The 13,162-nt window shown below is 33.6% G+C and overlaps 1 protein-coding gene across 2 annotated transcripts in view; it reads left to right on the plus strand.

The window, feature by feature from the left end:
* Positions 1–753: 753 nt before the first annotated feature.
* Positions 754–13,162, plus strand: part of LOC126828729 (protein Wnt-7b) — a 36,923-nt gene continuing 24,514 nt past the window's right edge. The window contains exons 1-2 of one of the 2 annotated variants that reach the window (XM_050558703.2): positions 754–998; positions 11,255–11,484. In XM_050558703.2, the coding sequence (XP_050414660.1) occupies positions 925–998; positions 11,255–11,484 (304 nt within the window). In that variant the 5' untranslated portion in view covers positions 754–924. Of the gene's footprint in view, positions 999–10,869; positions 10,961–11,254; positions 11,485–13,162 lie in introns of those variants that run through there. The other variant, XM_050558704.2, reaches the window with a different exon arrangement.

Raw genomic sequence — 13,162 nt, forward strand, 5'->3', positions numbered from 1 at the left:
CCTATCTCTGTGTATATTCGGAAACAAATGGCTGAATAAAATAAGAATAATCTAAAGGTTTAGGCATATCTGCCTCTATTCACACGGCCTTAAATGATTCCAAATATCTTAATCATGTACCCAATCATGTAACTGGTCTTTCTCGTTTGCGTCATTACATACCTTACTGATTTTGTTCATTCTCATAAGCCTATATGTTAGACTGAACCATGCTAGGCCTATATCGTGTTCAATATCGCCTTAAAACCATTCAGTTTACTTTCGAAAAGCTAGACATAGAAAACATTATCGCGCAATTCGTCACGCGCATCAATTACAGTGAAAAGTCAGAAATAATTTGTCGTCTGCGTAAGCCACAATCGATATCGTTTAAAATATGAACGTGGGCAATCATGACTGTGTATCTAAATGACAGACGGCGATTTTGCCCCTGGTGGTGCCCAGAGACGCTCGAATTCAGAAGTGAGAGAATTATTGTCAAACTACTAACCAAATCAGAATAGATGACATAAAAAACCCACTCGCACAGACAAACAATGATATTCAATCTAGTGTGCGAAAAGAAAGACATACCTGAATTAATTTGACAGAAGATAGGGGTGTGGTTAAAAGACGAGATGAAAACAATATTGACCAATTAGCTGGCGTTTTATTGAAAGATGGGAGTGATTATGTCGATGATGATCTGACTCGACCAATGAGATAATAACGTACTGCGGTAGAAGCTAAGACTGTCGTATCGATATATTCAACATGTCATATACGTCGTGAAAGTTTCCCATCTTTAGATCTAAAGATATAGCTAATTGTGCTACAACTGGATTTAGCTGAAACAAAACGTATGAAAGTGGTGCTTTGTATCCCCCCGAGGTTGATCGGTGTCCCCTTCCTCCTAGGATTAGCACGTGAACATGCCTTATAAGAATGGGGGTTAGCCGTCACACCAAGTTTTTTATTGGAGTAATCTATTTATCTTATTGTGTGTACGGTAATTTTCTGTAAGTATAATCTTTCAAATAGTCTTTATAATTCATTCGTTCACACTATTCACTATAAGCAGGTATTTCACCTTTATAATTAAAATCTCATTAGTCTCGAACTACCAGATTTTTTACCAATTAGCCCATACCGGAAGATAGCTAATTACCGAGCAGTCAAACCCCTGACTGGATTAATAGCATCTTTGATAAATCGGCCATTTATGATACCTATATAGTATATCCAAAATGGATGATATTTAGTGTTGAATTGACATTTCTATGTTCAGGAGTCTACATTAATGATCTGTATTAGTGACACACATCTTTATAAATTTCATATTAAATATTATTACACAAAAAATCATTTTACACGGTTATACCAACTAAGGATGTATGTATACGTATGTAAATTTCTGTGAGATATTTTAAGGGTATGTGGTTTTTCATAATACCTCTTAAAATGATTACATGCCGGGTGGGTTATGGGGGCTTTACAAGCATTTGATACTATTTGACCGTATTTATTGTGACTCTGTCATTTTTTATAATATCATCAAAGAGATTCTTTGTGGAAATTATAATAATAATATTACAATACATATACCAATATTATTGCCATAATGATGGCTAAATGTAACTGATACCTTAAAGAGGGGGGTTAGTTTTCATATAAAGTTTTTTAATTTGCCTTATAATTTTATTTTTAATTTTAAGAGTTATTTATGAAATTTCTCAAAATGGATTATCACTGAAATAAAAATTTAGAAGTGTATACATATTCCGTGGGTGTTGTCATTGATATAAATGGGACGTTATTTTTATTCAACTGCTATTTATTATATAAATATATTCCTTTAAAATCTAACTGTAAAAAAATTACGTAACATTTGAACCTGTAATTAAATTAAATGTGTGTGTAAAATACAGCGTGTGTGTACGTTTTTTTTTAGTCTGTCTTTTACATCATAAATAACGCAGGTGAAATTCGATATTTTAAGAGGGTTAAGCTAATAATGATATTTTTAGATTAATCTTTTTCAAGCATTTGTAAATTCTATTATTTGTTCAGTACCAAATCACCGCGATACACGATATTTATTTCCCGACTATCTGAAAAATATAACCCTTATTATTATATCACAGTATTATACTGTCAGAACATTGGGTATACCTGAGAAAATTCGATTGGGAGGTACAAACTGGGAACTTTAATATACAAAATCCAGTTTATAAGGTTCACTGAAACGCCGCCGTCGTGGCACCCCCCCCCCCCACACACACACACACACACACACACCACGCTGAATAGAATTACACGATTACTATTTCTCAGCTGCGCCAGGGAATTGTACCTTCAATGATTAACTCAAAATTGTTTGCCTTGTTTTAACTAAAATATGGCCCTTTATAAAACTGTTGTTGTTTTAATGTATCAAATACATCAATAAGAAACTTCCGTGTTTCTGTATCAAAAGATATTTCTCATAAACAGTGATCGAAAGTTGCGTAAATTTTAAACTTACGTCCGAGAATGCTTTGTGAGCTCGGGAACTGGGCGTCATTTGAGGAATTAAGGGATATCAATCTAAAAATGGTTCAATTCCGTTCAGTATTTATCAATACCGTATTCTACAGTCCCCGTACTTTTCTTGCTAATACACTTCTAAATGTTTGTTTTATCATACTTCATGTTTTTGAAAAATATCTTTCTTTTCTTCTCGTTTGAGAAATTCACATACCTAATATTTATTGTACTTTAGTATTTTATCACAGATAATTTATAGTAATAATTGTTTAAGACAGTTCGAGACTTTGATTTCCGGTTACTATATATTTCATTTCCTTTCAATGTCCAAATATTCAGGTTAAGAAGCATTAATGTCGGAATTAGTCAGCATACTTTTCCGTGAACTGCTAACTTAAAAAGCTCTCGAAATTTTGATGTGCCTTAATAGTATACTTTTAAAAAGCAAAAAAACATTCCAATAAATACACTCGGCCAGACGATCCATTGCCTTTCAAAACGCATACGAGTTTGGGTTGAAAAGACTGAATGAAAATAGATATCTTACAACATGCGAGGAACAATAGAGAAACTATGAAAGAAAGTTGAGAAAATGACGCGATTCATTCAATTTTATATGATGTTACCACACCACGGCCATATTGCCTTTAGTGTTAGTGAGAAAACTATAGATTTGATTTTAAGAAAAACAGACTGAAGGGTTTGCATGCCGATGTGATACTTTTCCAACAGTGTTTCCGCCTTGCAGTTGTCATGCAATGATACGGCTGTTTTGATGTCTGGTCGATGATGCTATCAACATGAAAATCAAATTATCTTTCAGAGCTTCTTTTATTAGTCTGGTATTAAATTTTCAATACTTAGTATTTGTAAGTTGGGTTTATTAAGAAACATTATTATCGAAATGGAACTAGCATTATCACAACCATTAGTTACAGACAGCGAACTGAACCCAGTGCCATTTCTTGTTAATCACGGAATATCTCAGAGAACATTAAGAATTTGCATCAATTGTTATTCTCCACACCCCTAAATTATTTCTTTCAGCATTATCTAATTCATTTAATTATATATATTCTATAATTTTTTTATCTTTTCCAAAAGAGAATTCAGTAAGTTTATAGCCATTATTTGAATTATTAAGTTTAAACCAACATACAATTTACTCATTTCGTAAAAGCTCGTTCAGATTCAAGATATTTTATTCCAATTTGTTTTAAAAGATCACCTAAATATGGTTAATATAAACTACCTTTGTCTGTTTATAAATCTGTTTCAATATATTCGTGATGTCTAAATTTTAAAAATACATTCCATTACATCATGAAAAACATTTCAACTGGATCTACACAAAATTATTAGCACATTTTAAATTGGGTTTGCACTTACCTAATTTATCTGTTTGTGGTACAAAATTTTGAAAATGTTTGTAAAATATGATCTGTTACTCACCCCTCGTATTGCCATTGTTTCCATCTAATACACATCGCATTGAACCAAATTTCCTTAAATAAGCATTTGGTAAAATTGTCAAGAATTAAATACTCCTTCACGAATATTAAAACTATCAATTAAGGTATTAATGGGGTAATGCAATCTGCTGTGTCCCTGTTCTCGACTCCGCTCCCTACCGTTACAACTTGTTAGCAAATGAGAAGCTATACGACTAGAATTATATAGGGGCTCTATGTAATGAGCTGAACGCTTGTTTAGGAAAATATAGAGATGTCGTTGTTCGGAGAAAAATGAAATACATTATTGCTTTTTTTAATATATATTTGTGTAAATGACATTCAGCAAATTATGTAGACTACTTATTCTCCGGGTATATGGAAGACAACTAAGATCTTTATTGTTAGTCCCCAGTTTTTCTTCCATTATTAGTTCGTTACTTATTTAAGCAGAATCCAGTATTATAATCACTCAGATCGACTAGTCGGGGATATTCTATTTAAGATATTTAACACCACGAGGTTGGCATAATACAAGAAGAACATTATATAAAAGGAACATAACACCACCTGGCCATAATATTAGATAAATCAGCTAATGCCATAACTTACTTTTATTTTACTCTATTTTCGAGAAGATATCCGGATTGAAATATTTGAAGACAACATTTAAAGTTGATGTCTTTATTGTAGACATGTACTTAGAATATAATATTTAGAATAAAAACAACTTAGTCCATAAACTAAATAATGAGAAATATTATGTGGTGCCACGAGTGTGATTTTAGTGTACAATGGTAACGCATTGCATTTGCACGTAAGCATGCACTTAGAATCGATAACTAAGAACAACTTTGGGGTGGCCCAGTGTCGCACTTCGAGCTCCGACTAGCCTGTCACCTCGTGGTGTCGATTCCCGGTGTGGCTTGGAGATAGGGGCGCTTTCTCAACCTCGTGGGTTTACTACGGGTACTCTGCCCCCCCCCCCCACCGCCCAGTAAAGACTTATGCACATGCGCTAAACATAATAAAATAAGACAACTTGTCTGTGTTATCACAATCAGTGGAAGCGGACGTTAAACACTAATAGAAGAAGAAGGAGAGCACAACTTTCCATTAAGAACCGATTTGTCCTCCATAATGTAATGTCCTCATAAATTTATACGTATTTAACATGGTTTTTTTTGCAAACGTTCTTATATCTTTCAATCATTCATATTTTTTGTCCTGGAGTAATGAATCTACACGTAATTGTAATAATATATAGTTTTATGTGACCAAATGATAAACTGCGGCGATTCTTCATATTTGTTCATTCTTTAGCAAATTATAGCTGCATGCAGACTTAAAGATATACATATTGCTAAAATAAAATTAAACCCACAGGCTTGTAAAAAAAAACACCTTTCCTTGGAATATATATTTCAAGACATTATAATGGATTAATTTGAGGGGAAGTTATGCATTTTAAGTAAGGATATTGATCATATGAGTTGCATACAATTACAATGATTTGTAAAAATAAGGAGTGACTTGTAATCTAATGTAATTATGTTAATATGGTAAAAGTTTGATTGGAATATGAAGTACATGGAATTTATTGAAATATTCTTCATATGGTAGAGTATTTATGTATTTTGTAGATTTTTAAATATCACCTTCATCTTCATCTGCAATGAATATTGTGGCCAAGACGAATTTTGGTCCAAGAACTTTCCGGATCATCATTATCATCACTGCTTACAGAATCGCTAAGCAAGCATAAGTATTATTAATCTGAAATAACAGTAAACACCCAATGGAAAAAATTGTGATGTAATCCAGCAATAGCAAGCGACCTGGCCATGAAAGAAAGTTGTAATAAACTTTTTAGAGACCCATATAACAACAATACTGTTGATGGATTACTCTACAGAATAGAGTACAGAAATATAGTTTTTATATATAGTTTACTATAACATCACTTCCCTAAATAAATCCCACTCCTTAATATTACCAAATATTGTGTGCGTGTTCAACTAAGCGAACTGCCCAATGTATGTATTGGGCAGATTGATTATGTTTTCTTTAATATGAAATCTAATTTAGAATATCTGAAGAGAAAGGCGGCCTGGATTTACTTTTATTATATGGAATCAAATAAATTTAGCTTTCTTTATACGACAATCCATAATGTATAGCATGTCCCTAGACTTGTCTGATATCCCATAAGACATTATCGGATCCATCTTAGAAGATGCTATCGACATTTTTCAACATTAACATGTCAAGTTAAATTGACAAATATAATCTCTCATCTGAATAAAAATGTTAGCAAATTGGAGGGATGTTATCCTACAATACATCAAAGTTATATTTTAAATATGTGACTGATATTCAAGTCATTGCTCACTATGCAAGTCAATAGTTTTAATTGGGTGTCTGTCAAGCAAGAGGTAATAAAACGTATAATAAAACATTTTGAGTGTCTAATTCTCATATTTCTGATGAAGATCTTGTTTTTTACAGACATAAAGGGTGACAAAGTGGGTTATTTGTTTGGTTTGTGTTTATGTATTTTATTGCTGTACAATGCAAAATGTGTGGTTTTCAACCCTTGAATGATACCACTATGCTACAGCATGTTTCGTATTGAAAATGTGCCATTTAACTTGTTTGATTTTTTTGGGAACTTATATTTTAATAGATGTACAGTTATACGTTAAATTTCTGCGTTGTTTTCAGCTCAATAATGATAACTGTGCTTGTAGAGTTGTTTTGTGAAAATTATTAACATAAGTTACACTACATATTATAACCATGGAATTGTATTAAACCCCTCTATCAAGTCAAATGCTTGCTTTCGTGTTTAGAACGTTACAGTGCCCTTCTCTTCGGATATTAAACTTAACACATCTTTCATTTCTTCTGGACTACAGAATGCAACATTCATAATGTATGTCTATAAAGATTTCCACATAGAGAGATACAGATGTATCTATGGAAAGGTAAACGATTTTGGCAAAGCGCAAACAAATGTGTGCTATGAGATTGAGAACGTGGTATCGGATATTCTAGAAAGTTTAAGCATACGCAGTCTTGTGTACAACTACTTATCGCCAAATGAGAAACAGGGTCAGAAATGTTGGATTGTCTCTCATGATAATTTGCTATGGCAAAGCTTGTTTTAAATGAGTTATAGACAAACAACCAATAAACCATTCAGTCCACCGATAGATTTCAATATGAGTAGAAAAATAAAATCATGTTTTCTTTCAATTTACAATAATCTCACCCCATCCAGTTGTCATTGATATACGTAAAGACAAGTTCATGCATTCACAACCTTTTTGAGTGTTAAAGACCACCTGAATACCTAGTTACTTTACAATGCACAACGATAAAATATTCACACCGTGGCCAAATACCAATATTAATATTGAAATACGTAAATAAAAACCAGATATTGGGTCGAAAAACAGCGGTGCTCAGTTGGTGGTTACATTATCATCTTGACAATAAATATAGACACAAATACCCAGACGTATTTCTTTTAATCTGACCTATTTCAAACTCCTCGATGTTTTCCCTTCTTTGCAATAAAAATAGAATTAATTGATTGAAGATGCTGTTATTATTGTGTTAATTTAATACTAGATACTAGATTTGAGTATTAGTGATATATTTGAGTATAAATACAAGTCCTGGTAACCAAGAGTGCAAATTCTGGAGTTGGATAATAAATCCAAAACAATATCTGAATGCTAGACCTTTATCTAAATAGATCATTGATGATATGTTTTATTTAGCCATTTTTATTAATACTAATTTTCGTAGATGAGGTAGTTTGAACTTGGATTGCAGAAATCGGGACGATTTAATAGAATATAACATTAAGATTAATGCCCACTAGAAAACGCAAAAGCAAACCCACTGCTATAAAAATGACACTAAATACGCTAGTACACGCTTCATCTTCAAATGTAATAAACAGTCAAGAAATTCCGGTCCAAAGTACTAGAAACACATTGTTGTTAGTTATCCAAGTTGAAAATCTCGCAGTTTAAAAACGGCTTAAATGTACTAACAATTCGAACTCAAAATGGTCGAGGAGTAATCTATTACAACATGTACTAAATAACAACTCGTTTTAATTGTATTTTGAATGAAATAAATCAAGCATTATTATTCAGTCAGCGTTATTACTTCTACCCAAGAGATTATTATAAACATTAAGTTAGATAATACTACATTTTCTACATTCTGTTATGTGAAAGTTAAAACGATAATTTAAATCAAATACACGATTACTTATTTTAAGGAATAACATGTATTGTTAAGCTCAGAGATGTAAGCTTATTATATCTAAAACCTCTTAAATATAGTGTTGATATTTATCCAATATTTGTGACGACTGACTTTAAAGGTGTTCTTAAATACGGCAACTTTCAACTAACCCAGCATGTCCTTGTAGATATAGATGTCTGATATTGTTATTGAAATGAAAATGTATGTGTATATATTATATTGTTGTTATGGTAAACATGTCTAGCATATCAATATAATTAGTATATCATATATAGGACGATTATTTGAAACATGACAGTTTGTGTGGAGATTGATAGTGAAATTGACAGTGATAAAGACCATTAGAAAGCTATAACTGTCAATCAATAGTGATGGAGGCACCTGCACAAGGTAAACTTGATCCGGGCTTTAATCAACGTAGACTTCATTAAAAGCAGATCAAATTCGGCCAGTTTAATGAACAGCCAACCACCAAACCTTATTTTCTTAACTTTCAATATGTTCCCCCATATAATCAGGTAACTTGATCTAACCAAATTCATGAATTCATTTTCTCTAATTCATGTTATTTTGTTTTCTATGTCGCTGGTCATATGTTACTGGCGTGTTGACTATCAAAGCCTATCTGAAGCAATGTCACGTCTCATATCCACAAGTCGACCAACCTTGGATGTATTATGGAACTAGGAATTTTCCCGCTAACGCTAGACAATTATACCCGCATGTTTATGTATCATAAAAGGCTAAACGATGTCAGGATGAAACAAATATTTCCTCTACTATCAGCAGCCTATACTGAAGATAAAAATATATCCTCTAAAAATGAAAAATTGTCTTCGTCAGCTGCATCGCAATCAATAATTTAACATCGAAACTCGAAATAAATGATGTACATTTGTTAAATAAAGAGAATATAAAGAAATCCCTGGAAGCAAAATTTAACTCCTTCTACCATATATCCTCTAACTCGAATAACAGCAAATTACGTACATATTTCATTTCTCCAGGCTATTTATATTCGGTTAAAAATAGAGATCATAGGAAAGCTTTGACCACACTTAGACTAAGTACGCATCACTTATATATAGAGGGGTCAATACAAAAAAATCTCGCTGATCAGCGTTTATGCTCGAAAACGAGCAACACTTTTTGCTAAACTGTAGCAAGTATGAAGAAATACGTAAAACCAATTTATACACAGCCTTCTCAGCAAATCCTGAGATTTCGTACAATTTTATTAATCTCTTTAACCCACCAAAATCGAATGCCAAGGCAGTGGCTTTATATGTGTTTTGGGCTTTTGATAAGAGACCTAAATCCAATTTGGTGGTAACTACATGTAACTGAAACCCTATACATGTAGATTTACATGTACAATATCGTTTGTATGAATGTATTACTTGTGCGTTCATGTATGTGTTGTCTATGTAATATGCATTATTAAATGTATATGACTATGTCTTAAGTGTATATGTATGCATGCTGCCCTTAATGGGCGTTTTGGTGCAATAAACATCTTATCTTACCTATCTTCCTAAAGCCTATCATACATAGGAGATTTCTTTAGGCATTTTGTAAGCGATTTTAATTGCTCTCGGATTGCCAGATAAAATTGCCCACGTGAGTGACTTTGCAACGGCAACAAATATAGACTTTTGTCGCCGGCGAGATATTGCCAAATATCAAATATGATATTCAATCGACAAAGAATTTCCAGTAGCTCTGCAATTGTACATGAGACGCTTTGTCTGCGGAAGCAAGCAATCTCTCTTGGACAAGTTTGTTCGACCAATCAGCGTAAGCTACATGTAAATGTAAATCCAAACATCTCCTTTATATGTCAGGAATGCACTGATTACAAGTAAAACAGGACAGAAATATAGTGACCGTTTGTTGCGCTGTAGTGTTGATATGAAAAGATGTTAGGTTCGCCAGAATTTAAACAAATGCCGAACATCCTCCATCATAATAGACACTAGAATATGGCCAACTGGAAATGGTCTTCTCTAATTAGATACACATGAAACTTGTCGATTAATTGGGCTGGTGACTGCTGATAGTGTTTGGCCCAGAGTTACATTGAACCAGTAGTTTTGACGTTTGCCATCCAGTCCCAAATCAATGCTTCAGAAAGCGTCCAGTAATGGTGACTGTCGTGCACGAGATATAACTCTGGATGATTATCTTTATTTCTTCCTCTTAGAAATTATTTCAATACGTATATAATTTCGTTCGGGTGTGTGAGTGTGTGTGTGAAGGAAATGTTGTAATGACCACTTAGTATTTTTCCCTGATTATATTCTAAATGCATCCCCGTTCTATAATTAATGCTCACAAGTGAAGTTAAGTACCATATGGGCATTTGTAAGACCAAAGGGTATACAAGAAATACCTCATATTATAATGTTGATTCAAATTCTAGACAATTTCCAGGTCATTTGTACCCTTTATTGTTTTTAATAAAAGGTGAGAGAGAGTATAACAAGTTATGCGCCCACTGAGCAAGAGCTGACATTTACAAAACATGTGAAAATCATGTCCAGGAAAATTGTTCAGGAAGAAAAAATGATACGACTACCTGACAGGGTCATTTAGTTATTTTTTCAACATAAACATTGAGATCCATAGTCTCGAATGCTGACCAGGGAGAGATGTGTCTAAATGTTCTTTCTGCCTTCAGAGTTAAACACATTACATGTTTTGTCTATTACACAATGGCAAGTTTATGACATGTTAAAACCACAACTAATCGTTTAAAATACATCCAAAGATTCTGAAAATAAAATGGTGTTTCTTTTTATTAATTTAAAACAAAATTCCATTCAGAAATTTATTCAAAGCAAATAAAATGATTGTCATATGAACTTGCCACATTAATGAGAATCGGTATTAAGAAAATATCGATACCTCTAAAACATACCTAATATAATCACCTTTTGTATTTTTAAAACAAATGTCTAAGTAAAAGGTGGTATTTAATATATTTAAAAATCTGTTTTTTCTATTTCTAGGGCCCTTTCATCAGTGGTGGCTCTTGGAGCCAATATCATCTGCAACAAAATACCCGGTATGGCACCAAAACAGAGAGCCATCTGTAGAAGCAGACCTGATGCCATCGTTTCTATAGGGGAAGGTGCAAAATTAGGTCTCACGGAATGTCAGTACCAGTTTAGACTAATGCGATGGAATTGTTCAACACTTGACTCAAACGACTCAATGTTCGGTTATGAGTCGCTCGGAGGTAAGTTTGTCTTTTTTTATGAAATTTCACCCGTGCTTCCAGTCACACGGAAGTTCTAGGATATTGACCCTTAATTTACAGCTACAAATACCAATATGAAGCATATGTGGCGAACAGTTTGTTGTTGATTTCGCCAAACTCGTACGGAGTCTTAAATGTATAAATACAAGACATCCTTACTCAGAGGAACGTGAACTAAATAAAGCTTCTCTTCGTTGTCTCATCTGAGAGCACCGGTGTCGAGGCGTCACAACCAGCAAGACATGGTTCTATCTTAAGGATATTACCTTGCCCGCAACAAAATGACCTAAGTCAAGATGTCGAAAACTAGTCATTCATTCAGTCATACGAGGCGTTACCAGTATTACAGTACAAACCTAAAACCTTATTCATGAACAATGTGTAAAATATACTAGGAATTTTAAGCACATTTCTCTGTTATTCCAAAACATGTGAAGTTTTGACCCTTCGCCATATTAATTCTGAATAAGAAAGTTTATTTGTACTACATTTAAAGCATCTATGGATACGTTCGTGTCTTTAATGTTTATTGTTTACTGCGCCTTAATATAGTTTATGCAGCTGTGAGTAGACGACCTATTGTTATTATTCTAATCCCATTGTGTTTTTAAACTAACAGAACAGTATCACCTATCCTCACCTTCTTTTAAGGTGAATAGCATATCTTAATACTCTACAGCAAAACGACCTCACCTCACATCCTCTAGTTGAACATACGAATAGCTGTCAATATCTTTAAACTGTTATGGTAGATGCAGTGGCGGATATAGGATATAGCATTCAATTCGACTTACAAAGAGAGAGAGAGAGAGAGAGAGAGAGAGGGAGAGAGAAAGGGGGAGAGATGGGGTTTAACGTCCGCTCAATACAAACTAGGTCAATTTTATTTCAATAATCCGCTTGCGCGTAGTGGTCTTTAGCAGTGGGAGGAAACCGGAGGTCCCACGAGGTTGTCAGGCGACCCTTATCCAGTTGACTCAAAGACAGACCTTGTGATACAGCGCGCACATTTCACTTAAAACATTACCCCAGCAAAGAAACCGCTCAAATAATATACATGTTTCACAGAAACAGATTAATAAATGAATTTTATATACTGTTATTTACCGATGGGGGGGGGGTCTGGTTCCGTCACTGAGTAGATAACATAAAAATGATTTATTGTCACAAAATTGTACATCAATTTCTCAAATCCACTTTGGAATCAAAAGCGAAAGTCGACCACATTTCGGATTTATCTCTAGGGTGATGTAATTCTGAAATATATTATAATATTGAATGTTGGATCGATGGATCATTGGGTACCGGGATTTCATTTCAGTCACAATAGTGAATTAACCTGATAAACAACTATAAATGATTAAAAATCATCATCATCGCCATCATAAGGCTTGACAACAACATTACTGGGGTTATACCTTATTTTAGTAGATTACTATGATGGGGCAGAATCCCATTTACCATGAATTCATATGTTCAAAGATACCAGACGTTACCCTCTCGTTCAAACTAATCTTTGATATAATCACTAGCCTGCCAATTGTCAATGATATGATCCAAATTCACCATTGTCACCATCATACTCATTATCATAAACATCACCATCATCATCATGCTCGTCAACATTGTTACAAGGATTACATTAGTTTTACTAGCT

Source organism: Patella vulgata, chromosome 7 (assembly GCF_932274485.2).
Source record: "Patella vulgata chromosome 7, xgPatVulg1.2, whole genome shotgun sequence".
Classification (NCBI taxonomy): Eukaryota; Metazoa; Mollusca; class Gastropoda; family Patellidae; genus Patella; species Patella vulgata.